At 46.9% G+C, this 27,974-nt stretch overlaps 3 protein-coding genes across 3 annotated transcripts; 2 read left to right on the top strand and 1 right to left on the bottom strand.

The window, feature by feature from the left end:
* Window positions 1–256: 256 nt before the first annotated feature.
* Window positions 257–15,177, top strand: LOC310802454 (tyrosine-protein kinase CSK-like). Its single transcript, XM_083666818.1, has 13 exons — window positions 257–818; window positions 7,255–7,388; window positions 8,086–8,199; window positions 8,800–8,912; window positions 9,748–9,967; window positions 10,634–10,727; window positions 10,977–11,042; window positions 11,416–11,515; window positions 11,675–11,765; window positions 11,959–12,032; window positions 12,386–12,581; window positions 13,186–13,272; window positions 13,613–15,177. The coding sequence occupies exons 2-13, from the start codon at window positions 7,374–7,376 to the stop codon at window positions 13,793–13,795; spliced, it is 1,353 nt and encodes a 450-aa protein (XP_083522944.1). The 5' UTR covers window positions 257–818; window positions 7,255–7,373; the 3' UTR covers window positions 13,796–15,177.
* Window positions 15,178–15,255: 78 nt separating this feature from the next.
* mapda (N6-Methyl-AMP deaminase) lies at window positions 15,256–18,165 on the top strand. The gene is made up of 10 exons (XM_083666651.1): window positions 15,256–15,394; window positions 15,483–15,613; window positions 15,782–15,842; window positions 15,940–16,027; window positions 16,283–16,364; window positions 16,447–16,573; window positions 16,885–16,965; window positions 17,072–17,210; window positions 17,543–17,643; window positions 17,904–18,165. Exons 1-10 carry the CDS (start codon window positions 15,350–15,352, stop codon window positions 18,093–18,095), a joined length of 1,047 nt encoding a protein of 348 aa, XP_083522777.1. The 5' UTR covers window positions 15,256–15,349; the 3' UTR covers window positions 18,096–18,165.
* Window positions 18,166–18,550: 385 nt separating this feature from the next.
* On the bottom strand, window positions 18,551–27,861 carry nat10 (N-acetyltransferase 10). Its single transcript, XM_083667406.1, has 29 exons — window positions 27,743–27,861; window positions 27,387–27,505; window positions 27,183–27,274; window positions 26,876–27,047; window positions 26,186–26,308; window positions 26,006–26,067; window positions 25,604–25,718; window positions 25,390–25,497; window positions 25,071–25,204; window positions 24,821–24,914; window positions 24,612–24,710; window positions 24,342–24,478; window positions 24,104–24,228; window positions 23,660–23,810; window positions 23,434–23,530; window positions 22,954–23,070; window positions 22,577–22,678; window positions 22,380–22,454; window positions 22,183–22,299; window positions 21,814–21,947; window positions 21,673–21,721; window positions 21,448–21,544; window positions 21,182–21,289; window positions 20,723–20,895; window positions 20,179–20,298; window positions 19,862–19,960; window positions 19,669–19,742; window positions 19,110–19,190; window positions 18,551–18,947 (listed from the first exon to the last, which is right to left on the bottom strand). Exons 2-29 carry the CDS (start codon window positions 27,498–27,500, stop codon window positions 18,806–18,808), a joined length of 3,111 nt encoding a protein of 1,036 aa, XP_083523532.1. The 5' UTR covers window positions 27,501–27,505; window positions 27,743–27,861; the 3' UTR covers window positions 18,551–18,805.
* Window positions 27,862–27,974: the final 113 nt, after the last annotated feature.

Genomic DNA, 27,974 nt, shown 5'->3' with positions numbered 1-27,974 from the left:
AAGAAAAAGTTATTCGATTTTTGTGTTATTTGATATTCATCATCATTTGCCAATGTTGTCAATGTCAGGGGCGGGTATGCGGCATAGAATAATTGGTCACTGAAGGACTAGGTATCTTTGATTGTATTTTCATTCAATATGCGCATGCGCCCTGTAAAGTTAGGGGCGGTTCGTTCAGAACGTTGCAGTTAGAAATAGAACATATAGAATGGTCACAGTTCTCCGGGAACTCTCCTAATGATAAATGCGCCCATTTCTATCTGCAACATTCTGAACTTTGCGCCCCGCTGCCCCTTTTGACTACGTGCATTTTTTTTTATCGATCACAACAAGGCCGACCACTGTCATAGAAGCATCACGTTTGGACATTGTGGATTATTAGGTATGGTGAATTTCGAGAAAGACTGCATGCATTGCTCTCATTAGTTTGAGTATTTCCGCGGTTGTGAATGATTTCGCTCGACGGTGAAACGCGGAGAAGAGGCGTGTTGTTTTCATCAGGATCAAGGCTCACTGCATCAGTGGAATAATTGTAACTGACTCGAAGACAGATTACAACTCTGGCATCTTTTCCTCACACTGGCCCTCACGTTACATTACGCCAGTAGCGATGATGTATCCATTGACTTCAATGTGATCTCCGCGGAACGCCCCAAAATTGTTACAATTGTTGCAATATCTGTTAACTGACTGCAGATCGTTCGAGCCATTGCTCCTCAAACAAATGGACGGATCTAGAGCCGAAAAGGGACCCCTGACTACAATCATCTAGCTCCTTGTCTCCAGAGCTATCATACACTCCGCATCTTAAATCACAGGTATGATCATTCCGGGTGGCTTGGAGAGCTCTTTTGTTTTAATCATATTTTGTTTCAGTGGCTTTCTGATTCGTGTACCACGGTTCCAATATATTTCATCTGACATTTTTGGTTCAGGAACTCAAGCGGTAATGTTCATAACGCTACGTGTATGAAAAAAACACACACCGCTCTAGAAAAGTTCATGGCGTTCTCAGCTTACTTCCTTATTCTTTTGCTCCACTTCATTGTATGTATTGCACTGCCAGAACGTTGATTTAGGTTGAACCGTTGAGATTATTCACTCTTTTGATGAAGTACCGTGTAAAATTTGTTCGGAGGATAACCACGGTCTGACTCCCACTAGGGCAGAGCAAAATTGGTGTTTTTCACAAACGGGGTGTTGATATGCACCTTTACATTTATACAATTAGTGGATATATAATCAGGGATTATAAGCAATCAATGCAGTCAATAACCAGCCTATTGGCAGTGTGTACATATAGTTAGGGTTAGGCTACATATAGTTAGGGTTAGCGTACATATAGTTAGGGTTAGGGTTAGTTAGTAGTGCAGTATCGTTGCCCAGTGTGTAGCCTACATGGGAATGTGGTGGTAGAAAGTCATGATCCTTCTCGTTCCCTCTCTCTGCCACTTCCTCTGGCTCTTTGGGTGCAGCAGCTGTGTCAGACCCACCGAACAGCCTCCCACACAGCCTGAGCTCTGTCCCCATCTCTGGCTCACTGAATGGCTGTATTATGCCTGGGTACAAGGGGTCCAAAATGTAGAGGCAGGGGTTTCGCTAAGACCCAGCTGGTGAATCGACTGATTCTCAAGAGTGTGCCACTGAGCCCCAGACTGAACATGTGGCGTCATCTTTGGCATAGATGGTCAGTGCTTTGATTTTGAACAGTAATACTTGGCTTGAGGCTTGACCACCTTTCGGTCTGTGTGGATGGGATATTATTGCTCTTGACTGGGTTGGCCTTTCACCGCCCCCTTGCTTACAGTTACTCACAGGAAATGATTTGTCATAATGTTGAAAAACGCACCGCTGAGAGACCAAGATATCGCAAAAGAGAAAATAACAGCACATTCGTTCCGTTCAGCGCCCTAGTTTTAAACTGCAGCACCAGGAGGGCTGAGTACTGGGGCTTGAACCTCCGTTGGCAAGTTTGGGTGAAGATAGAATGTTTTCAAGGCAGTTGTCAAGGCAGTGGTTCTCTCTGAAAGGTCACTGACCCTCTCAAACTCACAAAAGCCGCACCATGCAGCACCACAGCGGTCTCTCACAGAGGGCTCCTCTGTAGCCGGATGGCCAGGAAGCTGCACAGAGAACAGAACATGGCATAAAGGAGTGAAAGAATGAACCCAGTCGAAACCAAATGAGTAAAACTGTTACCTTCAGTCATGCATAGCTGCAACGTTTTGCTGTTTTGCACAGCAGTGCAAAACAGGGGAGGCTGAAGGGTGATAGACTTCGGAGGACGGGCTCATTGTAATGCACGGAACGGAACAAGGAATGGCGTCAAAAACGTGTTTGAAACTATTCCTGATTCCGTTCCGTGCGTTACAATGAGCCCGTCCTCCGATGTCTACCTCCAACAGCCTCCCCTGTTGCAAAACCTCTCAGCACCGCCATGGTGGAACATGCTTTCTCACACTGTAGTGGGCTGTGAGAGGAATGCTGGTGATAATGCTGGGTAATTATATCCACCTCTCAAACTGACAGGCAGGTCAGATAGCGACGTGTCCAAATGTGACTCTCATTTAGCATGGCTGTTTCATCCTTTTGTGTCATTATCGGAAACATAGCTAGCTATGCACTTAACAAGAAATGATTTCGCCACGTTATTTATTTTACTATTTACTGTTCTGTGGACCTGCATACTATTTCCAGAAGGGCCTGCCTTGTAATTCTTACTGTAAACTCCTCAATCCTGTAATTGTCTGCTTTGTCCCACCGCCACAGATGTAGCATGGCCGCCTCTCTTACCGGGGGTCTTCCTCTGGGAGATGTGCAATGCTTTCATCAATACCTTAATTCCCTGTTTTCAGGGCCTGAACGGGTTCAAGTTGTCAAGATCTCTACTGACCGGTTTGGCTAGCTGTCAGGTTAGGTTGAGGTTAGCTGTCAAATGCAAAGTGGACCCTAACGAGTCTGGATGCAAACCCTTGTCATTTGCAGTGGGGATTTTCCCTCACTCTAAACTGACAGTCATTTATTTTCCCTTCCTGTTGCCCTGAAAGGGAGGCTGTTCGACGTAGTCAAACTTAGCCTTTTATGGGCCTCGGTTTGTGGTCAAACTTTAGAAACTAAACACAACATGTTTTTGTTTCTTACTCTATCGCCCATTTTGCATGCTTCACCACTTTGGCTATGTCTAACATGAGATCAGCCAACCAAAAACTGCACAGGACAATAAAACTACCACTGTTCATTCATGGCGGGCATTTCCCACTACCTCTCTGGGAAACTGCAGAGACAGAGAGGCAGAGGCTGATGGGATGCACAGTGTAACCAGTGGCGTTGCTCAAGCAGAGTCCAGCTGTTATCCCTGAGGCGGTGTTGATCTCCTCCTCCTCCTCCTCCTCCTCCTCCATGGCTCCAGAGGAACATCTGCAGGCCGTCAGGCCCAGCTGGATGGCTCTGTGGCACGCTCTCTCTCCGCCTCTCTCCGCCTCGCTGGCTCTACCAGCCTGCCTCTCTCAGCTGCCGGCCGCCGCTGTAATCGCACTGATGATAACAGGGCAGCAGCATCAAAGCTGGCTGCAGTTCATCCTCTGCCCAGAGGGACTGGATGAGAGGCTGGCTACCGAGGCCCCCTGCAGGGCCAGTAGGAGGGAGAGAGAGAGAGAGAGAGAAGGGGTGGGGGGGGGACACACACACTGGCTAATTATCCAGGCATGGTAGTTGGGAGTTAGTACATAAACAATGTGTTTATGTGAGGGTAAGGCCCGCGGTAGCTGTTGTAGTCTAGCTGGTTCTGGATGACTGGTATTCAAGTGTTGAATGGAACGACACACGTCACCGTTAAGAAGTCAGTCATCATTTTATGATCTTATCTTACAATACACAATAAATACTTTCAGAATCCTAACCCTTGCACCCCCTCACCACCTGGCCTAAGATTGTTATATATATATATATAGCAGTCTTTGGTCAATTGGTTTTGTAGTGCTTCCATGTTGCTCAGTGAGGATATTACACCGCACAAGGGTGTGGTAGACAGCAACAAGGCCTGAGGAGGGAATTCTCCATACCTGTCTCATCTTGCTAGGTCCGTCTAACTGCTATTCCAGTAATTCCTCAGTTTTATTACTTCTGACATGCTCAGTTTAGACACAGACTTACACAAGACCTTGAGAGAAAATGTCGGTAGACCTGTTTGCTTTTAACAAAAGGATGGGGATGGCAGAAGGGATAGGTGTTGGCAAGACGATTCTGTTCTGTCCACCGATTCTAAAATTATCTTTGGTTGATATTTTGCTGTTGGTGTGCACTGAATTGTGACAGGTTCATAGTGGTTCATCGTGGTTCGTAGTGTCAGCTGAGCTCTTCCTCAGTATCACAGGGCACATCATGTCTCCATGCCTTGTCTGTCATTGAAGCTGGTTTCCTGGTTCCTGTTGTTGCCTCAGGCCCATGTCACGCAGAGCTTGTACTGTACGGTGTGCAGCATCGGCACAGCATCTCTCTTGACTTCCACACACTCCCTTTGATGTCCACACCGGTACGCACACCCACACAAACTGTACCTGTACCTGTATCTGGTTTCAAGAGAGATTGATTTCAGTGTGAGACCATCTTGTGCTGCATAATGCACTCGGGGTGGGCTAGAGGTGTTCTGCAGGCTTGTAGCTGAGGTGTACAGGCGTCAGAAAACTGCAGACCTCCTGAACCAAAGTGCATCTTACCCACAAACTGTGATCTCCCCGCTGGCCAGACCCAGGCTGATTGACTCCCCAGTGAGACGGAGGTCAACTGGGAACTGGACCGGCTCACAAAGAAGGCCTTGTCTGCCTCCTGAAAAGGGAAAAAGCTGTGGTTCCATGCAGAGCCTTCTGGAAACGGCCAAAGCCCTTATCTGTTGTGTGACACTAGGACAGGCTGAATTCTGTCCCATTCACTCACGCGCTGGTGGCCTAGCTGCCACTCACTCTGATGTATTCACTGTCTGAAAAAGAGGGGAATCAAGAGTGCCCTTGTGCCAGGCGTGGCCCTGGCTGTTGATGCTGCCGATCCATTCCCTGCGTGGTGATGTCACTGCTGTTCTGAGGACTCTGCCCAGACGCATCCTGTTGCTAGCAGTCCAAGAAATGTAGCCTTGTTATCTCCAGAGCATCAGTCGATGTGTTTCTTCTTGTTGTACTCTGCAAAGGTTTGAGTGTCTGGTGATGTACTAGGCTTATTTGCCATCCCCAGGTGGATGTGCTCCGGTGCAGTTGTTTAGGTCCGCTGGTCTAAAGCTTCATAGAAGCTTGTCTCCCAGTGTCCCTCTTTGCTTTCATGTGGAGATTGTGTGCAAGCCTTTGAAGGCTAGTTATTCATCACAAGCAGAGTGTTCTATGAGGAAGAGTGGTGCCCATGAAGGGGTACATTTTTCTATAGCCTACGACAAATAGTTCCATTACATTAGACCAATGGAGCATGTTGCCAGGCAACCGGTTGTTAGTCCAATAAAAATAATAAAATCAATATTGGGTAAATCAGGAAGTCTAACCAGGAAGCTGCAGTATGTGAAGCTCATTGGTCTCCTCATATACCACTCTGGTCACACGGGGTGTGGTGACAGCAGGTCGAAGGGCAAAGTGCCATTCCAAAGGAGAGTAGAGAAAGAGAAGTGTCATCGCTGGGAACATGGGCGTGGGAATGTGTGCGTGTCACTGCCGGTCCTGTAAGACGGAAACAGCTGCCACTGTAAGTTCCTTGGAGAAAGTCCTCCAAGGCCCCGTCACGTTGAGTGCCTGAGGACCGTCAGGAATGCATGTTAACAGTTGTGAGTTCCCACCGAGTCTCAGGCAGATTTGGCAGTGCATAATTGTGCGAGGAGGTCCCTTTTATTGTGTTGATGTCATGCGTGTGCTCATCCTGTATAGGCCTGCGTGTAACTCCCTGTAACCGCCTTAACCCCACGTGTGTCGCGCTGTTTAAAATTAGGCAATAGCAACAATGGAGGAAGCGGGTGTGTTTTTAAAAGGAAGTCTGTGACTCTGTCTCTGTACCATGTCGCTGTGACTGCGATACTAGTGCGCACTGCACTCCCTGTCCGCTCTCTCCCTCTCTCTCTCTCCCTCTCTCTCCCTCTCTCTCTCTCTCTCTCTCTCTCTCTCCCTCTCTCTCCCTCCGCTGTTCCCCACAACCCCACCCGAGTGTAGGATTAATCACAGTCTGGGCTTTCATACGGGAAGTCCAGTGCCTGCACCGCAATGGTTTCTGTGACATATAGGGAGGAAGTGACCTCATATTGTGGCACACGATAGCAGTTATTCAGCCAGGCCTCTCCCCGAGCGCCGCGCTCTACCGTCCACTGCCTTTCATTGCCTCTCCATGGGAATTGACGGTGAGGGGATGTGGGATGGTTTGGAGATGAGCTAATCCACAGGCTATTTACCACTCGTGTGCCTCAGTTCTCATTTGTAATGCCTCATGGAAATACTGTCACAGGTCAACAGGACCATAGGTCAGTGCAACGACGAGGCAGCGAGTCCAAGAAATGTTATACTGTATGCTTCCCGCCCTATGGTTGGTCTTCGCTCGGCTGTGAGAGAGAAGAGAGAATAGAGGTCCCAAATGTACACTGTTATTATCATCCCTGCCACAAGTTTACATTCCTGTGCTGGAGATAAATATCTTGAGCCCTATACTCAATTAGACTGAGAGAAATTGAATGTGAACATTTGTGGTTGAGAGGATGAGTTGTCCGTGTGGAATGAAAAAATATACAAGAGCTAGCTTTCTCTGATTCATCGCAGCTGGAGGCTGAGGTTTGGATATTGTCTGTTTTCATCTCCCGTACGAGAACAGAGAGCTCGAATAAGATGTTGCTGAAAAAACTAGTATTACTATTAGGCCTGTTGATTCAATCAATTGAGCACACTCAAGTGCTGTGACGCAGTTAACCGGTGTTTGTAATGGAAACATGCTTCCCCACAGTTGTGAAAGTTGAAAAAAAACAACCTGTTACTTCTGCTTTCTGTAGCTGTGTTATTTTTATACTCTTCCCCCCCCCCTCTCTCCCTCCCTCCCTCCCGCCTTCCCTCTCTCTGACCTGATGCAGCTTAGGCCCATTCTCATAATGACTAAATACTGGTACTCCATCTATAAATAGATCTGACCACCCACTCTTTTTCTCTCTGTTGCCACACATTTGGCATTGAGGATCAGACTATTGTATTTGGTTTGAACTTAGGTCGTCCTCTCTGTAGCCTGTAACAGTGTGTTGTCTCTCTGCAGGTGTGTGTGTGTGTGTGTACACGGTGTGTGTGTGTGTGTGCTCCTGGCTCCAGCTCTGATGGTAGCGACTGGTGGACGAGGCCTGTGAGAAGGACACCCACTGCCCCCTCTCCTTCATCATGACTGACCACCAGGTGAGAAAGGCAGGAAGGCATTAAGCTGTAACATTGTCTTATGGCAGAGAGAGCGACCCCCCCCCGCTCCACCCTGATAGTGTCGTTGATTCGACGCAGGTCGTAAGACAATTTAGCTGTAGTGCTCGAGCTAATGCCTGCTAGTCAGATACGGGCCGGCGACATCATGCCACCTTTTAGCAATTAACTGGTTTATTGTGTTGTCCCTCAACCTACATTTACATTTACATTTATGGCATTTAGCAGACGCCTTTATCCAAAGCGATTTACGACAAATACATTTGTTTAAGTAAGTGAATCATCTATCCAACAGTCATCATAAGACAAAGTAATCAATGCTCACACCAGGGGCCATTGGCAGTCGTAATACCAGAAGCCAATTATTATTATTTATTTATTTTATTATTAATTATTTACTAACAGGAGAGAACTTGTACAGGGGGAAAGTGGGGGTGAAGAGGTCTCTAGGGTTGGGGTTAGGGTTAGTACAGGGAGGGTAGTGGGGGTGAAGAGGTCTCAAGGGTTGGGGTTAGGGTTAGTACAGGGAGGGTAATGGGGGTGAAGAGGTCTTAGGAAGGACTGTTAAGTCGCCTGAAGACATGGGTTTTCAATCTACGGTGGAAGATCGGTAGTGACTCTGCAGTCCAACCTCCACTCAGCATTGTGATAAATACTCCCTCCTGCCCGTCTCCCTCAGACTCCATGGCCGCAGGGCACAGAGTGTGTGGCCAAGTACAACTTCAAGGGCACCACAGAGCACGACCTGCCATTCTGCAAAGGAGACGTCCTCAACATTATCGTGGTCACAAAGGTAAACGTGTCTTTCTGGGGAAGCAGGGGAGAGACATTATCATGGTCACAAAGGTAGACGTGTCTTTCTGGGGAAGCAGGGGAGAGACATTATCATGGTCACAAAGGTAGACGTGTCTTTCTGGGGAAGCAGGGGAGAGACATTATCATGGTCACAAAGGTAGACGTGTCTTTCTGGGGAAGCAGGGGAGAGACATTATCATGGTCACAAAGGTAGACGTGTCTTTCTGGGGAAGCAGGGGAGAGACATTATCATGGTCACAAAGGTAAACGTGTCTTTCTGGGGAAGCAGGGGAGAGACATTATCATGGTCACAAAGGTAAACGTGTCTTTCTGGGGAAGCAGGGGAGAGACATTATCATGGTCACAAAGGTAAACGTGTCTTTCTGGGGAAGCAGGGGAGAGATGAAGTAGAAGTTGTGTCAGGAAAAAATAATCATGGCTTAGCCTTTACATTTCTGCCGTTGAACGTTGAACATTTTGATGCATGCATATATGAAAATAATAGGAACTATAATAAGATATTTGCATAAGCGCAACTTGTGGTTGACTGTTAATGCTGTCTCTACACGAATTGTATGTGACTGACTTTCTGTTTCAGGATCCAAACTGGTACAAAGCCAAAAACACAGCAGGCCGAGAAGGAACCATACCGGCAAATTATGTTCAGAAAAGGGAAGGGGTGAAGTCTGGGGGCAAACTGAGTTTAATGCCGTAAGTACAGAGATCGCTTAATTCGCCATGTGAATTGCTTACAGCAACGTGCAACGACCCTAATGAGTCACCGGGTTAGCTTACACAAGTAGAAGCAACGTAGGGGGAAAGAAGAATTAGGTTAGGAGCGATATGTGAACTCACACCGCACGTCACATTGCTGCCTGTGCGCCACTCTAACACGGCCGGCTCTGGCTGAAATGATTCGCTCTGTCGCTGTGTGATTGTAGCAGATAGCCTGTTTGTCGCGGCAGGGAAGCCACGGCGATGCGAGCGTGAACCACAGTGGGGCCGGGCTGTGCCAGGTCCTGGGTCTGCAGCCCTGTAATTGCAGTGCACTTGTGTCTGTTTCCAGCTCGGCTGTGTGTGTGTGTGTGTGTGTGTGCACTCTGCACTGCTTCCTGTTGTTGTCTCTCAGTCTCAGGCACAAACAATCTTGAAATCTCCCTATACGGCCACATGTGTGGGTTCTAAGAAGTGGGTGTGTGTCTGTCTGTGTGTGTCTGTGTGTGTGTGTGTGTGTGTCTGTCTGTCTGCATCCGTGTGCGTCTTGTGTTGAATCCAGTTTGCCGAAGACACTGATTTATGAACCTCTATCCTAAAACTGTGCATGTGGCAGATGTGTGCGGTTACTGTGTCAGTAGTTTTTTTTTCTTTTTTTTTTTTCTTTTTTTTTTCTTTTTTTTCTTCCTAAGATCACAGACAAAAACTAACCAGATTTTGTCGGTGATCACCATCAGTCCGTAGGTTAATTTGGCTGTATAGAGTTCTGTATGTGTAGATGCGTTGGCGCTTGTGTCTGTACCACATTGTCACCCGCTCCCCTCGCCCCCAGGTGGTTCCACGGAAAGATCACACGAGAGCAGGCGGAGGGCCTGCTGCATCCCCCGGAGACGGGCCTCTACCTGGTGAGGGAGAGCACCAACTACCCCGGGGACTACACCCTGTGTGTGAGCTGTGACAACAAGGTGGAGCACTACCGCATCGTCTACACCAGCGGCAAGCTCAGCATCGACGAGGAGGAGTTCTTTGACAACCTCATGCAGCTGGTGGAGGTACGGGGGGGGGGGGGGGGGGGGGGGAGACATTGTGTCGGTTGTGTTTGCCGGTGTGCTCTGCGTGGAGGAGGTCTGTTTTTGGCAGCCGGGGGGGTTCGGTGTACGGTACCCTTTGTAGATGTGATTTTCCTGCTGGTGAGGTGGTGCTCTTGCCTCTTTGTTACCTCATAGCCCGCACACAGTTCCTGGAACAAATAATGAACAGGAAGTGACAAAGAGGAAGCGTGTGCGGCAGGTTACAGATCGTTTCACCTGAAGACACCGAGGTTTCACTTTCAAAACCTCTCTTCCTTTATCAACAACCCGCTACTTGTTGAGGCCTTATACTGTTGATTTCAAATAGAGGCCTAAAACTGTTGATTTGTATAATAATAATCATAATCATTATATAATAACAATAATAATTATCATTATTATTATTATTATTATGATAAAGTATCTGTGCTATAAGTGAGAATTTGTATTTCTGTTGACTTTTTATTTGACATGCTGCCCTCTTTTGGTGACTTGTAGGTACTGCAAATGAATCATGTTGTTCCTGATGATAATGTTAATTTGGTTTACAACTCTTACAACTCCTTCTTACCCTAAGATAAGAGTCATACGTACTGTATCATTTATATTGATGACCTCTGACCTGACCTGACCTCTCTCTGTATGCAGCACTACACCAAAGATGCCGATGGCCTCTGTACCAAACTAATCAAGCCCAAGCTGGAGGAGGGAACGGTGGCAGCCCAGGATGAGTTCTTCAGAAGTAAGGCCCAGTTCTCCAGAATCGGATATTTCAAACCACAAAACGGATTTGAAAAACAAAACAGATCTGAGCATTTAGGCAGTGTGAACACAGCCAGTACACCTGCAGTGTGAACACAGTTTTAGTGTAGATTAGATTATGAAGTAAAAACAGAATTAAAGTTAAGTTTTCAGATGTACTTTTCACCGTATTTGTCTTCTGTCAAAGGGCAGCTGTGTAATCCGTCTGGCCTGTGTGTCTGTCCCTCAGGCGGCTGGTCTCTAAACAGGAAGGAGCTCAAGCTCCTCCAGTCCATAGGAAAAGGAGAGTTTGGAGGTAAGAGGGTTTTTGTGTCCATGTGTGTATCTGTGTATAAATGGGGATTAAACAGGTGGTCTCATTATAAGTACAATATATACAGTACCAGTCAAACGTTTGGACACACCTTCTCATTCAATGGTTTTTCTTTATTTTTTTAAATTATTTTCTACATCGTAGATTAATATTGAAGACATCAAAACTATGAAGGAAGACATATGGAATTATGTAGTAATAATAGAATTAGAATTATATTTTAGATTCTTCAAAGCTTTGCACACTCTTGGCAAGGTGTGTCCAAACATTTGACTGGTACTGTATGTATATATATATATATATATATATATAATGAATATTTGCACAATGCTAAGTTTCTATGTGTTCCTCTCAGATGTCATGGTGGGCACCTACAGAGGGGCTAAAGTAGCGGTGAAGTGCATCAAACATGACGCCACAGCCCAGGCCTTCATCGCAGAGGCTTCAGTCATGACGTGAGTTAGCAGCACTCTGCCCACTGGTTTGGGATAGTCAGGTTCATGTGTTATGAAATCTCTCTCTATGCTTATTGCTAGTTTATACCTTCAGCAATGTGTGCGTTTGTGTGTGTGTGTGCGTGTGTGTGTGTCTGTGTGTGTATTTCTCTTCTGCAGGCAACTGCGACACAATAACCTGGTCCAGCTTTTGGGTGTGATTGTGGAGGAAAAGGGAAGCCTGTATATAGTCACAGAGTACATGGCCAAGGTTGGTGACTCCCATTTCTCTGCTTCATCTCATGAAGTACTATTGCCCCAAACTACTATTGGCCAAAAACTATTGCCCCCACCCCACCCTCCTCCAAGCCTGTTCAAGGCTTCTTTGAACTAGAGGAGTGTACACTTTAGGTTTAGGTTTAAAGAGAGCCCCTGAAGACCAGTCTGTTTGTCTCCCCCCTCAGGGCAGTCTAGTGGACTACCTACGCTCCAGAGGCCGGACGGTGCTTGGCGGTGATTCTCTGCTCAAGTTTTCAGTGTGAGTGTGTCTGTATGTCTGTACATCAGTTTTAATGGCACTGTCAGTAACCAATGTTACAGTATTCCAGGTGTTGGTCGGCAGAGACTTTTATCATAGTGGTCAGTTGGATGTTCAGGGTTATCGTAGTGGTCAGTTGGATGTTCAGGGTTATCGTAGTGGTCAGTTGGATGTTCAGGGTTATCGTAGTGGTCAGTCTGATGTTCAGGGTTATCGTAGTGGGCAGTTGGATGTTCAGGGTTATCCTAGTGGTCAATTGGATGTTCGGGGTTATCGTAGTGGTCAGTTGGATGTTCAGGGTTATCTCCTTCTGTAAGTGAAGCTAATGCTTCATGACCTGTTCCTTTCTGCAGAGATATCTGTGAGGCCATGGAGTACCTAGAGGCCAATAACTTTGTGCACAGAGACCTGGCAGCACGTAATGTGCTGGTGTCAGACGACAACATCGCCAAGGTCAGCGACTTCGGCCTGACCAAGGAGGTCAACTCAAATCAGGACACTGCCAAACTGCCTGTGAAGTGGACCGCCCCAGAGGCCCTGAGAGAAAAGGTACCCTGTCTCTTCTCATTGGCGATTGGAACATGCTGGCTTGATTCTCACAACAGTCCCACATTTCTCGCACGTCAGCGCTGACGAGCGACCGTAATTGCTGTATATCCACATAAAAAAATAAATAAAATAAAAAACATCAGGACAGGCGACCGAAAATAACAAAATGACAGATGAATGCATGAGAGAGGCAGGATTTCCGAAGGTTCACTCGGCACGGCACGGCGCAGCGCAAATAGAAACGGTGTCTAAATTAGCGCTGCTGCTCGCAGACACAACGCGCCGCATGCAGATAACGTGCCTGGCAGAATTGATTAGAATGTAAACCTTCAACGCCTCCATCACCAACTCCCCAGGTCTCACACACACACACACACACACACACACACACACACACCCCACACACACACACACACACACACACACACCACACACACCCACACCCCACACACACCCCACACACACATACACACACACACTCATGCGTGGAAGTTCATGCCATGCGTGTAGTCTGGGGTGGGTGTCATACTCACACACATTATGTACCTGAAAATAAACATAACCTAAATGTTTGTATGCCTTTATCCCCTCTGTCTATGAGCAGAAGTTTTCAACCAAATCAGATGTGTGGAGCTATGGTATTCTGCTGTGGGAGATCTACTCCTTTGGGCGAGTGCCTTACCCCAGAATTGTAAGTGTCTTTTTTGCCAGGAAATACGTGATTGGCCAGATGTTACAAGTTGTGCTCAGTACAATGGTATTTGAATTAGTGACACATGTGAAATAATAACATTGTTGACTTCATACAGGACAATATCACAAATTTCCTGTTGTCTCACGAGTGTCATGATGACAATTGTGATGATGTGTAGATGATTCACTTACTTTAGACAAATGTACTTATACATGTACTTTCGATAAATGTCAAAAATGTCACAAAAAAATAAGATATATATTATGTTACTGTATATGCCTTATCTCCTGCTCTCCCTCTTCTCCCCATCACATCTTCCACCATTTCGCTTCTTTAGCCACTGAAGGATGTGGTGCCGCGTGTGGAGAAGGGATACAAAATGGAAGCCCCCGACGGCTGTCCTGAAGTGGTGTATGAGGTCATGAAGCAGTGCTGGACCCTGGACCCCATGTTGCGGCCTTGCTTCCTCGTACTGAGGGAGAAACTGCAGAATATCATAGCCAAGGAGCTCTACCTGTGAGAGGGGGGAAGAGTCAGGGATCACGTGCCGGAGAGAGAGAGAGGGCCTCTCCTTTCATGGGACAATAGCTTGAGATTTCATATCTCCAGACCTCATGGACTGCAGACGCTCCATTTTCAAATTTAAAGATCCCCATCAGATTGTGTTTAAAGCTGCCCTTCCGCATTGAAGTGGGAATTGGCTGGCCCACCATTCCAGGTAAACAATGTGGAAAACATGGCGTTGTAGTAAACGTAACCAGTGGGACCGTTTATAAACACGACAACCCTGAGAAGTTTTGGTTTCATAGCGATGTTGTTGAGAGAGCAGCGTATAAGGTTACCATATATTCCTTGCTGCTTCGCAACAACAGCTGGAAATTGTCCATGTGTTGCTGTAACCTCAAACCTTCAGATTTTACCTTACTATTTTGTTTAAGGGCAGTCGCTTGGTGACAAAATTGTCTTGGTTACTTTTACAAGCCTCAACAACACACTTTTCTCCTTATAAACAGTGTGGTGGGCCAAACAATTACCAACTGTGGAGGGCAGCTTTAAGTACACAGGTTTTCTGACTTGATGTTTATTTTCTTTTTCTGATTAAATGTTGCCACATTTGACGTCCTCTGTTTAAACCCTCTTCTCAGGGTTGCCTCTGTCTGTACTAGTAGTGGTGTCTGACCGACTTGAGTACTCTTGTGTCAAAACCACCCTGGCCTATTTTGCGGTACTGGTCAGGCAATACGCTTTCTCTGTCCACTATGTTGCCATGCAGTGTGAGTGTGTAACTGGGGAACCAATCAGTGCCAAAGTGCCTCCAGACCACAGGGCTGTCCCCAGATTCATTAACGTCTCAACACTCTTGCCTTTTTTTATTTCCATTTTTTATGTTCCTTTTTTTATGTTTTATACTTTAGTTTTTTATTTACTTTCCGCATCCTTTCTCAATTACACATGTTTTCATCTCAAACGTATCAAACTGGAAAGCAGAAGAAATTGATATCCACAGAAATTTTACTGAATTCAATATTTCAGGAGATGGGTTACATGGAAGAGTCATTGGGACTGGATCACAGCTTCAAAGCGAGAAGCAATTCTGAATAAATTACACATTTTGTAAGAGATTCTAAGGACAAATGAACGTACGGTTCAGAATATTAAGAGTAAATGTATAATAAGTATACAGTTAATTTGAAATCTAAATGGAAGAGCTATTGTGGATGAGAAGCCTGTTTCTGCTGTTAATGTTCATTATACTTTGCTGCCATTATGATTAAATCATTCCACTTTAAACAGTTTTGGAAAAAAATGTTAAGTCTGTCTGTGGTTTCGTTATTTCTGCTGTTGCTTGTCTTAGTTGATGATGCAAAATCATGAAATGTAAATAAATTGCTGCTCAACGAGGTTAGCTAGTGGGGAACTATTATTCGATTTCGATGGAATAGGGGAATTCTTTCTGTGTTGCAACACAGTGGTGCGTCGGTGAAATGAACACTGCATACAAAGAAGCAAGTGAGTTGAGAGCAGACGTGATCACTGACCAGGGTTCAAACATTCATACATTGATATTATTGTGATGGAAGAGGCGGCAGATGTATTTTACCGAGAGCTGCCAAAAGTGGTAAGTCAACAATGAGTATTCAATTTGTGAAAGAAAAGAAGGGACAGTCAAACTCAAACAGGTGTCGATAATCGGCTTCTGTACTCAGGAGCTTCATGCCCACCTCAATGGCTCCGTCAGCTTCGCAACCATCGAGAAGCTCATCGCTCGCAAGCCGCATCTCAACATCGAGCACAGCATGACTGCCATCCGCAGCGGCCAGCGCAGGACACTGGACGAGTGGGTGTTTTGATTGTTACTCTGGCTGAATCCATAACTTGCCTAAACATTGAGAAATCACATTTTGTTATAATGTGTTTAGAAGTTCATGCTGATGTTATTGACCACATTAAAATGAAAAGTTAGCTCGTCCACCTGTCTTTAACCTGACCATGCCTCGTTGTGCAGGTGTTTTCAAGTCTTCAAAGTCATTCATCAGTTAGTAGATACAGAAGAGGACATTCTTATGGTAATAGATTTGTTTACATGGTTATTATAATCCCTCATAATCGTACCACTATGGCCTAGTGAACAACAGTGAACAAAGATGGCCCCTATCCTTGTAGGTCGCCAAAGATGTCATCAGGGAGTTTGCAGCTGATGGAGTGAAGTATCTTGAATTGAGAAGTACACCGAGAGAGGAGAAGAACACAGGCAAGGCATTGGCGGAAAAAAAAATGCTGTGCATTGTCTCTTGTAGTGGTCCTCTGTGGCTCAGTCGGTAGAGCATGGCGCTGACAACGCTTAGGTTGTGGGTTTGATTCCTGCTGGGACCATATGTACTGAAATGTACGCACTCACTGCAATGTAAGTCGCTTTGGATAAAAGCGTCAGCTAAATGGCATATCTGTCTCTTTATATTATGCTTCATATTGTGCCTTAACTAACATTTTACGTTTCATTAATTAGGGTTGACGAAAAGAAGGTATGTGGAAACTGTCATTGAAGCCATCCACCAATGTAGAAACGAGGGAGTGGACATTGAAGTCAGGTAAGTTGTTGATGCAGCGTAAATGTTTTTGCTGAATGCTGTATTTTATAGACGATGTAACTCTTATCAAATATGTACGTAGGTTCCTGGTGGCTGTTGACCGCAGGAATGGGGCTGAAGTTGCCATGGAGACTGTTAAACTGGCGGAGGACTTCATGCTGTCCACTGACGGTCTGGTGGTCGGGCTGGACCTCAGTGGAGATCCAACGGTGAGCGAGCTACTGTCTGCCTTATTGGGTGACTCTCATTACTCCGTACAGCACAGCTTTACTTAAAGGTAGAATCTGGGCTATGACGTCACGCCCGTGAAAACAGCAACTTCCATCAAAGATGTTGTAGTGAGCAAGAGCGTCACTGCCCTCCTACATAAGATGGCAGAGCACATGCGCTAATCGCATTGAACTCTAAAGTGTAAATTCTCCAGCCTGTTGTTGCATCTCCGTTTTTGAAAGTCTCTGGCAGCACCCCCCCCCCCCCCCCCCCCCCCCCCACGTTTAACTAGATGTATTTTGTTTTTAAGGTGGGCCATGGCAAAGACCTACTTCCTGCCTTGCAGAAAGCTAAGAACTGTGGACTGAAACTAGCACTACACCTGTCAGAGGTACCAACTAAACTCCATTTACTGATTCCCGTTCTGCCACCTAGCACCTGTAATTGATGTCATGTTTTTGGGTAATGGCTCAGTGCGTTCAAATGTGATGTTCCAGGTCCCCACTCAGACGGAAGAGTCAGAGTTGTTGCTGAACATTCCTCCTGACAGGATTGGCCATGGGACCTTCTTGCACCCTGCAGTGGGCGGGTCACAAAGCCTCGTTGATAAAGTCCTGAAACATAACATACCTCTGGGTAAGATGCTGCTCAAAAAACTGACTCACACATTGCTCAGAAATTTTTTTTTTTTAATTTCTTTTTTTAAATATGGTTTTGAGGGCATTTCTGCTTTATTGGGATAGAGACAGTAGAGATTGACAGGAAGGATGGGAGAGAGAGGAGGGATGACATGCAAGATATGTCGAGGATCGGAATCGAACCAGGAACCTTGCGATTACCTTGCGAACCTACGCCACTAAGCGCCTCAGAAATGTTTTATTTATTTATGTTTCGACCTGCTCTGGGTCCTTCTTCAGAGTTTTGGTATGTCCTTCGGACCCCCTAAAAGCTTTCCTCTGACTTTGCAGAGTTGTGCCTGACCTCTAACGTCAAGGGTCAAACTGTTTCGTCCTACTCTGCACACCACTTTCTGTACTGGTACCAGTTGGGACACCCAAGCGTGATTTGTGTGAGTCTACCGTCCGTAAACTTGCCTTGCGTTTCTTTACAAGGTTACCACTACATTTATATGCTTAATGCATAAACATTTTTGGGTGTCAAGAAAGAGAATGAACATTGAAACCACAATCCACATGTAATTGTCAAAAATGAGTTGACGACATGAATATTGGAGCCCCAATACACATACGTTGAAAATGCTGAGAGATTAATTCACAATGAAATGTGTTGATTGACAGCGGGCTGCTCTCCTCTGCTCTCTCCACCCAGACTGATGATAAGGGCGTGTTCTGTACTGACCTCTCCTACGAGTATCAGCTGGCAGCTTCAACATTCGGCCTGGATCATGAAGCCATGTGGACCCTCTCCCAGCAGGCTATCGACTGCAGCTTCGCCCCCGGGCCTCTAAAGCAGCAGTTGAAGCAGAGGTGGACAGAGCTACGGCCACAAGTGCTCCAATGACACGTCACGCACAAGTCAAAGTTCATCTCCCATGATGCCAGTGGAGGCTGAGGGAGGGAGAAATCGGGAGGATGGGCTCATTGTAATGTGTGGAATGGAGTTAAATTAAATTAAATACTATATTTGATACCATTCCATGCATTACAATGAGCCTGTCCTCCACCAGCCTCCACTGTATGATACCTCAGGTTTTAAAAAAATGTTCCCTGTGAATGAATAGCTGTAGGATGCAGATTGCCTCTAGGTCCATGAACTATTCACAAAAGGGAGCAGATACTGTGTGAAATAGTTTTTTTTTTTTAGAAAGAAAGAAAGGTAAATAAATCATGCTGCTTTAATGTAACTGTTGCTTTACTGACCTTCCCCTACAAAATCATTTGGCAAGTTTTTTTGTTTACTTTCTAAATCATGAGACTGACTATATTGATGTCAGTGCCAGTGAAGAGGCAGAGGAGTCGGGGCAACAAACTTGTTTAATTGTTATAATACAGAGTTTTTTTTGCATTTCCATCATAGAATACGTAAAAAGTCAAACATAAAAAAAAGGGTGACGCAGGAAACCATCTGCGCTGTCTACGCTCCTCATTCGAAGGAAACATCTAGAAGTCCATTGATCCTCTGTTGACGCTCATTCGTATCCATGGGAACACCACAGAGGAGGAGGCACTGCTGTCTGCCCAATCAGAGTCCTTTTGCAGCACTGCTGACTATCACTGCTTCTTTCCAAATTTGCCTTTTTTGTCCTTGCCTTTCCTCTTCAGTTTGCCGTGCCTTGGATCTTCTTGGTTTGCCCCCTGGTTTCCACCGTGGTTTGGCCCTTGGTTTCCCCCGTCCAGTTTCCTTTTCTTGTCACTGTTGGAAAGGATGTTGTTTCATGAGCAATGACAGACAGACAGACAGACACACACAGACACACACACAGACAGACAGACAGAGACAGACAGACACCAAAAAATACACTTTACCACAGTAACCCCAGGACTGTGGGTGTAACCGTGTTATTCATCATCTCACCTCTTTATGCTAATGATAGCCGAGTTGCCTGCTTTCTTCAGTACCTGGTCCCATTCCTCCGTATCTCCACGGATTATGTACCTGCAGGACACAACCATTACAACCACAGCAGACTGGATCCAAACACTGACCCACAGCACCGACCTCCAGGACTACTGCCATTGGCCCCTCAATCTCTGTCCATACTCACATTACATTTATTATAATTTTTTTCTTAAAATATGTTTATAGGGCATTTCTGCGTTATTGGGATAGAGACAGTAGAGATTGACAGGAAGGATGGGAGGGAGAGAGAGGAGGGATGACATGCGAGATAGGTTGAGGGTTGGAATCGAACCAGGAACCATGCGATTATGTGGTAAGCGCATTAGTGTGCTACGCCACTAAGCGCCCCACATTACATTACATTTATGGCATTTAGCAGATGCCTTTATCCAAAGCGACTTACAGTGAATACATTTGTTTAAGTAAGTGAATCATCTATCCATCCGTCAGTCATCATAAGATAAAGTAATCGATGCTCAGGCCAGGGGCCAGAGGCAGTCACAATGCCACTCACTGTGCTAGGTCCATCTCCTTGACCTTCTCCATCCCCTCTTTGTGCTTCGACTCATACTCTACGGCAGCCTCATTCTAAAGGAGAAAAGTTCATTAATTGTCATTCACTGTTGCACATATGTTGTCACACACTGTTGCATATGATGAAACCTTTGCCTGAGTTGTATCTGCAGACAGTCAGAATAGACCCATACCAGATCTTCAAAGAGTGATTTGGCAGTTGGCTCCATGGTGATGTCTTTGGAAGCGACCATCTCTGCCTCGATAGCCTTCTCCTGGATACTGTTGAAGAACTAGAACAGGATAGAGAATGGACATGGTCAAAATGTGAATTAACTGGCTGTCATCACTGAGATAAAGCACGTACTACAGATTCAACTTGAGGCCATTTCACCTACTATTTATTTTGTTCTCATGTTTTGCCTAGAGGCCGGACATTTTTCATGTCGAGCCATGTTCAAGACAATGTCATTCTTCCCCCCCGACACCGCACTGTGACATCAATCCTCACCTGCACAACTTTACGGATGAGGCGGTTGAACAGACCCATGAGCTGGGAGCTGGGGAGGTCGATCTCCTTCTCCAGCTGGCTGACTGACTTGTGCTGCAGACCCACACCCAATAACAGTGCCTGCGGAGGGGGGGGGGGGGGAAACAATCACGGTTACATCACAATCAGAGGGAAGAGGGAGAAAGAGAGACGTGGGGAGAGAGAGAGAGACATGGGGAGAGAGAAAGAGACATGGGGAGGGAGAAAGAGAGACACGGGGAGAGAGAAAGAGAGACACGGGGAGAGAGAAAGAGAGACACGGGGAGAGAGAGCACAAAGACACCCAACAGCCTGACATATGGTAGGTCTAGAGAAAAACACAGAAAACAATAAGGCTGAAAGAGGAAGGTGTGTGTGGGTGTCTGTGTGGGTGTGTGTGTGTGTACACTACATACAGTAACTGAACACTCTCGTATGCAAGAAAAAACAGTGGGAGATTGATGGGCATAAAGCATGAATGGCATATGAAGAGATATGTGGGCATAGCGTGTGTTCCATCACTCACACACTGGGCTGCCGAGAGAGAGATGTCGCCCAGCTGCTTGAGGAAGAACAGGCGCGCCACAGCTGGGATCAGGTCCATGATGAGGTGGTAGTCCACCATGTTCTTGGAGTACATCTCCATCCGCTTCAGGTCATACGGGCTGAACTGAGCAGCCAGCTCAGCACTGCTAAGAGCTGTGGGGGCAGGGAGAGAGGGAGAGAAAGAGAGAGAGGGAGAGAAAGAGAGAGAGGGAGAGAAAGAGAGAAAGAGAGAGGGAGAGAGAGAGACAGAGAGAGAGGGAGAGAGAGGGAGAGAGAGAGGGAGAGAGAGGGAGAGAGAGAGAGGGAGAGAGAGAGAGAGAGAGGGAGACAGAGAGAGAGGGAGAGAGACAGAGAGAGAGAGAGAAAGGTCTAGTCAGGCGGGCACAGGGATAGTGGTGGAGGTTAGAGAGGAGGGAAGGGGGTCGTAGAGGAGTCTTACCCTGGCCACTCTGCTTGGCGCTCTTGTTCTGCAGGATGTTGAGCGACATGCTCGGGGAGAAGCTGCTGAACTGGTAGGAAAGCAGAACGAGGAAGCGCCGGCGGAAGTCTGTGCGAGACAAAGACAAGGCTTTCACTACAGATACAGGGCCACTACAGATACAGGGCCACTACAGATACAGGGCCAGTGTGGCTGAGTAAGAGGAACCTGTGGGTCATGCCAGGGGGATATGATGTATAGTACTCCACAGTGGTGAAGAGCCTCACCCTTCCAGAAGGCAGACAGCCACTGGCCCTGGTCTGGGGCCTCCTCTGTGTTCAGCTCCTTTAGCATCACGCAGGAGTGCTCCCCCGTCAGGTCATTCTGGGAATTACAACACCTCAGGTTACAAAGGCAAGGTCTGACGGAGCATTGTAGTAAGACTACAACCAAACTATTCAACATGGAGTGCACTGCAACGTGGAAATAAGATTTCATCACTTTCTACTCACAGGGGTTTGCCGTAGATAGACAGGGACGAAGCCGGCTTTCTTCCAGAACCTGCCAGGTAAAAGGACACGGGTTGGTATTTGGTCGGAGGTGATGGTTAAGTACAGCATCTAGCCTCCTTGTGTCTGTAAACAAACACTCACTTGAGCAGCTGGGATGTGAGGCCATAGGACACTCCCAGGTAGTCCAGCTTCTCTGCCCTCCTCTCATTCAGCTTCAGAAGCAGAGGGGGGAGGTCCTTCCTGGGGGACAACACCTCCTCCAGGAGACTCACAGCCTGCCAACAACAACAACAACCAAAGTCAACCTCAGTCAAAGCTGCGTATTGGATGCTTTTAATGCAAGTCTGAATGATCATGTGACCCTCTGCATGTCGTTACTGCCCAATGAATGCAGATGTGTGGGGGGGTGTAACTCTGTTTAGAGGAAATATGTATTTCAGGGATGATGATGATGTTTGTGAGAGCGTTTCCATGTTGATTGTTAAATGATGCAAATGAAGATGTAGTTACCTCGCTGCTGACAGAGGTGATCTCACTCGTGGTCCCCTGGGGATTCTCATCCAGGTAAGGGAACTGACCCTCATAGTACATCTGCAACTGCTGCATAGCCCTGGTTCCATAACCCATCTGTGGGATAGGTTAACACCCAATTAAAACCAAACCGACCCACACAGTTAACCCACCCACACACACACTTTAGAACTTACCCCCTGATAGTCTGGGTTTACAGCAATGCGCACCACCCTGCCTCCAGAGAGACTGCCAAACTCTGGGTCTTGGAACTGCAGAGAGAGAACAGAGAGATTACACTGGTGAGTGGAGAGTACAGGAGGGCATTGTGAACACAGACCAACTGACTGAGAGCACCAGTCCCAGGACAGAGCCTACAGTACAGGGTCTGTACCTGCTCTGACACGGTCCAGGGGATGAGGTCACCAGACGCTTTCTTTCCTCTGGACAGACTGTTGAGGATGGACTGACGGGATATCTCCCCCTCTAGACACACCTGGGGAAACACAGGGTATGTTAACTCACACACACACACACACACACACACACACACACACACACACACACACACACACACACACACACACACGCACACACACACGCAGTAACTGCCCCAAGTAGGCCTGAGTATTTGTTCCAAGTCGCTTTGGATAAAGGCGTCTGCTAAATGCTATAAATGTAAAATGAGCATTGGGTCCCGAGGGACAACTGCCTGAGAGGGGTTCGCACGCACGTCCCATGCCGAGGACCGGAGGACACCAAGTGTCTTACCTGCACCACAGCCAGGACCTCTGGTAGGGAGTTCTGTGTGGGAGGGACCGGGGGCAGCAGGCAGAAGAGATGGTGGGCCGGGGCGTCTGACAGCATCTGGAGGTCGTTTGGGGAGTTCTGGAACCAGAGGAGGAAGACAGTCAGCCACCAGACGTACAACATACAAGGAAGGGCTGTGTGAAGCCTGGGGCTCCATAGCAATCACGGCAAAGAGTACAACAGAGTCGTCACATCCTCTGAAGGTTCTTTGCTTGTGTTATTGTTCCTGTAAAGCGCATTGCATTACATTTGCGCATGAAATGCACTATGCAAATAAAGTGTGATTCATTGATCGATTGGTTACAGTTCCTCGGTCACCACCTGCCTTTGCCATGCACTTATGTACAGTGTGAACTGTACATAAGTCTGTACTGTGTATGTGTGTGTGTGTGTGTGTGTGTGTGTAAGGCTCAGCTGCCCCTCTTTCATCCCATCTCTCACCTTGTAGTGCGATGCCACATACAAGGCCATGAGCCTCTGCAGGAACGCCTCCGAGGCTTTGTGATAACAGAAGAGTGTGTCTCTGTTGACGTAGTATCTGCACAGCCGGGGGTTAAGGACAACACCGCGCGGAGGAAGGAAACAACAACCGCAAAACAACAAGCAAATGACGTTCAACTTGACAAGCAGTTTGAAGCATCACACACAGCGCCGCGAGAGAGGATACAGGTCACATGTCTGTGGCAGGGGGCAGCCAGATATGACCCTGGGGATGTTCATGCAGTCCAGACACAGCAGCTCATTCAGCCACTTCTCCACGGCGTCTCCCGTGGAGTACCGGATGGACTCGTGAAGGGTCACCTCATGGAGGGACCGGGCTGTGGATAATTTTTTTTTTTTTAAAACATTTCACACACATATTCGTACCCCTTTCGGACCTCTCAGGGGAAATTGCTGAAAGTTCTGTCTGAAAGGGAAGGCGATGGCTTTTGAGAGTGGCAACAGACACCTTGCAGCAAACACGCTCTTTCTCAGCTTTCTTTGCAGTTGAAATACAAGCTGCAAAAAGGTAACCAACAACCACGTAGACTAGTCACATTCTAAACTTGTGCCTCCATATGAATAACCAGTTGTTAGTGGATAGTGGACTACGGCTGGATTGGTTGGCTACCTGCTGCCAGTCTGGCGGTGTTGACGTTCCTGTTCTCTGCTGACAAGCTCTGCTGGCTTTCTGCACTCTGCTGCCTCAACTGCTGAATCAGCTTCAGAGAGAGAGAACGCCCTGTGCCCTCATACCTGAGAGAGAGAGAGAGAGAGAGAGATGGGTCAGAAACACTTACATCGATAGATAGATACGTGCACACACACACACACACACACACACACACACACACAATAGAGCCACTGACCCGTTGATGGTGGAGGACATGAAGACCAGGTAAGGTCCGAGCAGCTTCTTGACCAGAGGGAGAGGGATGGCTGCAGCCTCATCAATGACCAGCAGCTCTGCCTGGCCCAACTTCACTGCATCCGCAGGGTGGATGTACTATGGGGTCAGAGGTCAACATGGTTGATATACAATACACACCAACTAGTATACTTCTACTAGAACCACTAGCCAGACATGGGATGGGTTTAATATGCATATGCAGGTGAGTTGTGTAGGAAAGGTGAACCACCTGAATGGTCTGCCGATGCTCCTTGAAGATGTTTACTCGAACCACAGCTTTGTTGAACTCCGGGTTCAGGGACTGGATGATTTCATAGTCCAGGTGCTCCTGAGAATGGACAAGGGTCAGTTTAATCAAGCTCATCAGTGATGTTTTCATCACACCACACACACACCCCGACACACACACCGACACCGACACCGACACACACACTCTACCTGATACTGAAGGGCATCGAAGCCTTTGAAGATGAACTCAAACAGAGTGTGCAGGTTGTCTGGGCTGGGTGAGGTCACAAAGAGGTTGGAGTACCTGTGGAGAGGAGCCAGAGGACCATGAAGACCACAGGGAGCAGCGACAAATGCATGAACACAGATCTATCCAAACGTGTAGAGGAGAGTATGAGTATGAGAGTGTGTGTGTGTGTGTGTGTGTGTGTGTACAGAGGTGTAGTGAAATGTACTGTACCCAAATGCCACAGCCCCTGCGACAGCCAATCCCAGTGCTGCAGACTTGCCACGCCCACGGGCAGCGGTCAGAGCCACGGTGCTCCTCAGTGTCTTCTCTGAGATGGCCTCAATGAACTTCAGCACTGCTTTAGCCTGAGACACAGAAAGAGAAAGTTACACAAGCTAAACATATACAGTATATTGTGAAAGACACCACCACAGATACAAATTAGGAGGAGAATCGAATCACATGGCCAGAGAGTCACATGGATAGGAGAGAGTCACATTGATTTTGCACCCCACACCCCATGGATTTGTATCTGATAGTAGCTCCTGACCTGGTCCATGGTCTTGCAGTGGTCCACCAGCACGCCCACAGGCTGAGTGTCCTGCAGGGACTCCTTTAGCTCCTTTAGCTCTTGATTGCGTGGAGTCAGGCTGTCCTCCTGCAGTAGACAAGAAGATTGGTCAAGGGATGAGGGGGTCATATAACCCACGAGCCAATGAATGATATCTTTTGCCTGGGTGGCTCTGGAGCATCGGTGTGCCTACCTGAGTCTTGGGAGGGACTGGCTTGATGTTGGCAATGTGGCTGGAGATGGGCAGGACGTTGAGCTGGTCGTCAATGACGACGCAGGTTTTGCAGGATGACAGAGACAGGATGAACCTGAGGGAGGGCAGTTACCATAGAGACGGGGGGAGGGCCGTTACCGTAGAGACAGTGTGGTCAATGTTGCTGATGCTCAGCAGTCCAAAGGTCCTGAGAGCTACGGTCTTGCTGGCTTCCCATCTTAAATTCCCCAAATCTGAACAAACTATCCAACCGACTGACAACGACTTACAACCAAAACAATCACACTATGATTAGAGCTCTCCTCTCCCCCCCAGTCTTGAGAAAAATATTCTTAATGAACATAAGAGCCATGCAAGAAAAGAGGAGTTCAGTTCACCCACCTCTCATTGAATCTCCCCACCACATCCTGATGAGCCTCAGTCCTGTAGCGAGAATGGACGTCCTTGTAGGGAACAAACGCACAGCAATACTCAGACCACTGTCTTCCATAGGCTCAGAACTCGCGAAGAACAAGTGAAGTAACACACCCAATCCATATGGAGGCTGAGATGGGGACCTACCATAGTCATTGTGTACAGCTGCTTGAGGGAGTTCATTGTCCTGAGAAGAATGACCACGATGCCACCACCTTCCACCGTCTCCACGGTTCGCGCCAGGAGGTTGGGAGTGAGACCTTCAAAGTCCTTTGTGAGGGAGAGAATGATTGAAACAAAAGGGGACAGTAAGATCTGGATAGCTGAATTACATTTACATTTATGGCATTTAGCGGACGCCTTTATCCAAAGCGACTTACAACAAATACATTTGACTAAGTAAGTGAATCATCTATCCATCAGTCATCATAAGAAAAAGTAATCTATGCCAGGACCAGGGGCCATTGGCAGTCACAATGCTAGAAGAAAGGAATATTATTATTATTTGTTTAATTTTATTTATTTACAGGAGAGAAACTTGTACAGGGTGGTAGTGGGGATGAAGACGTCTTTAGTAGGGACAGTTAAGATGTAGCCTGAATAACATAATATAATAATATGCCATTTAGCTGAAGCTTTTTTCCAAAGCGATTACACTGCAGTGAGTGCATACATTTCAGTATATATGGTCCCAGCAGGAAACAAACCCACAACCTAAGCGTTGTTAGCGCCATGCTCTACCGACTGAGTATGTTTCGTCATCACTTTAGAGATGGGTCTTCAATCTAAAGCGGAAGAATGTGACAGTCACACCGTCGTTCTGTCAGCAACACTCACCTGTAGGACGCACATGCCGTACGTGTTTCCCAGGATCTTGTGTGTCTCATTGTAGTAGCAGTAACGGATGTTGGTGGCAGCGACGAAGAGCTCGAAGGGGTCGTCCTGCTTCAGGTTCAAAGTTCCAGTGTTGATCTTCTTCTGAAGCTGCCGCATACGCTTTTTGCGGTTACTGAGGAGTCACAGTCCGACAGAATTAACCAACCAACTCATTCCAATCAAATCTCTCCAATAGCCAGGTCTCCAAGGGGAGGCCCAACCCGCACTGATGCAAACAATGAAACTACATATATGTTGGGTGATTTACCTGCTAAAGCCCAGCTCTTTTTTGTAGCACCAGAGAACAGAGGGTCGGGCTTTGACTGAGGCTTTGGACAGCATGTGATGCAGGATGACAACCTGAATGCCATGTAAAGATGGAATACAGGGTCACACAGGGGATAAGGACAATTCTGGAGATTCCGTCTTAGTTATGGGCTTGTCTTCGTGAGAAAGTGAGTAGGGTTTTTACCTGGTCTCTCCCATGATCTCCAACAACCACAAACATGGTGCGATGTTTCTCAGACACACCATTCTCTATCTGGACACGGATCCGGTTGTCCACCTTCTTTCGAAATGTGGCCATAGTCCCTATTAATAGGATTGGGATGAATGTGGGTTAAATGTGGCATGCATGGCTGTGTAAGTTGACTATAGCTGGATAGTTGTCATAACAAACGGGCATCTCGGCAATCAGCAGGCTCATTCTAGCTAGTTATCTATCCTTCATACCGGCACCACTAGCAAGTTGTGGAAAACAGTAGCAAGCTATTCATTTGACACCAACTGAAAACTACCGGTAATTTGGTTTTATATGATCGCTCTTACCTCGTGGTTAGAAAGTCAACTGATATGTAATCCTCATAAAACGAAACAGAATAATTTGATATGAAAACAAGCTCAGCGACCTGCAAGTGGTAGTTCATACGCCAGCCATCATGCTGCTGATACACTCACGTGGGGACGGCCGCGGTGTAAGGACCCCGATATGACGATAGAATTACGCGACGCAAATACACTGGCTGTCCAACATAATGCCTGAATTAAACAGAATGTAAAC

Source organism: Argentina silus, assembly GCF_951799395.1.
Source record: "Argentina silus genome assembly, chromosome: 3".
NCBI classification, from domain to species: domain Eukaryota; kingdom Metazoa; phylum Chordata; class Actinopteri; order Argentiniformes; family Argentinidae; genus Argentina; species Argentina silus.
This window is presented reverse-complemented; position numbering and strand designations above follow the sequence as displayed.

Bases quoted from the DNA above. Each gene is read 5' to 3' on its own strand.
- LOC310802454 (XM_083666818.1), top strand. The intron at 12,582-13,185 runs GTACCCTGTCTC...GTCTATGAGCAG, and splicing joins CAGAGGCCCTGAGAGAAAAG to AAGTTTTCAACCAAATCAGA. The intron at 13,273-13,612 runs GTAAGTGTCTTT...TCGCTTCTTTAG, and splicing joins GAGTGCCTTACCCCAGAATT to CCACTGAAGGATGTGGTGCC.
- mapda (XM_083666651.1), top strand. From the start codon at position 15,350: ATGGAAGAGGCGGCAGATGTATTTTACCGAGAGCTGCCAAAAGTG. The intron at 15,395-15,482 runs GTAAGTCAACAA...TTCTGTACTCAG, and splicing joins ACCGAGAGCTGCCAAAAGTG to GAGCTTCATGCCCACCTCAA. The intron at 17,211-17,542 runs GTAAGATGCTGC...CTGACTTTGCAG, and splicing joins GAAACATAACATACCTCTGG to AGTTGTGCCTGACCTCTAAC.
- nat10 (XM_083667406.1), bottom strand. From the start codon at position 27,500: ATGGCCACATTTCGAAAGAAGGTGGACAACCGGATCCGTGTCCAGATA. The intron at 24,229-24,341 runs GTCAGTGGCTCT...TCTCTCTCTCAG, and splicing joins ATGTCCTCCACCATCAACGG to GTATGAGGGCACAGGGCGTT. The intron at 23,811-24,103 runs GTAGCCAACCAA...AATTATCCACAG, and splicing joins CACCGCCAGACTGGCAGCAG to CCCGGTCCCTCCATGAGGTG.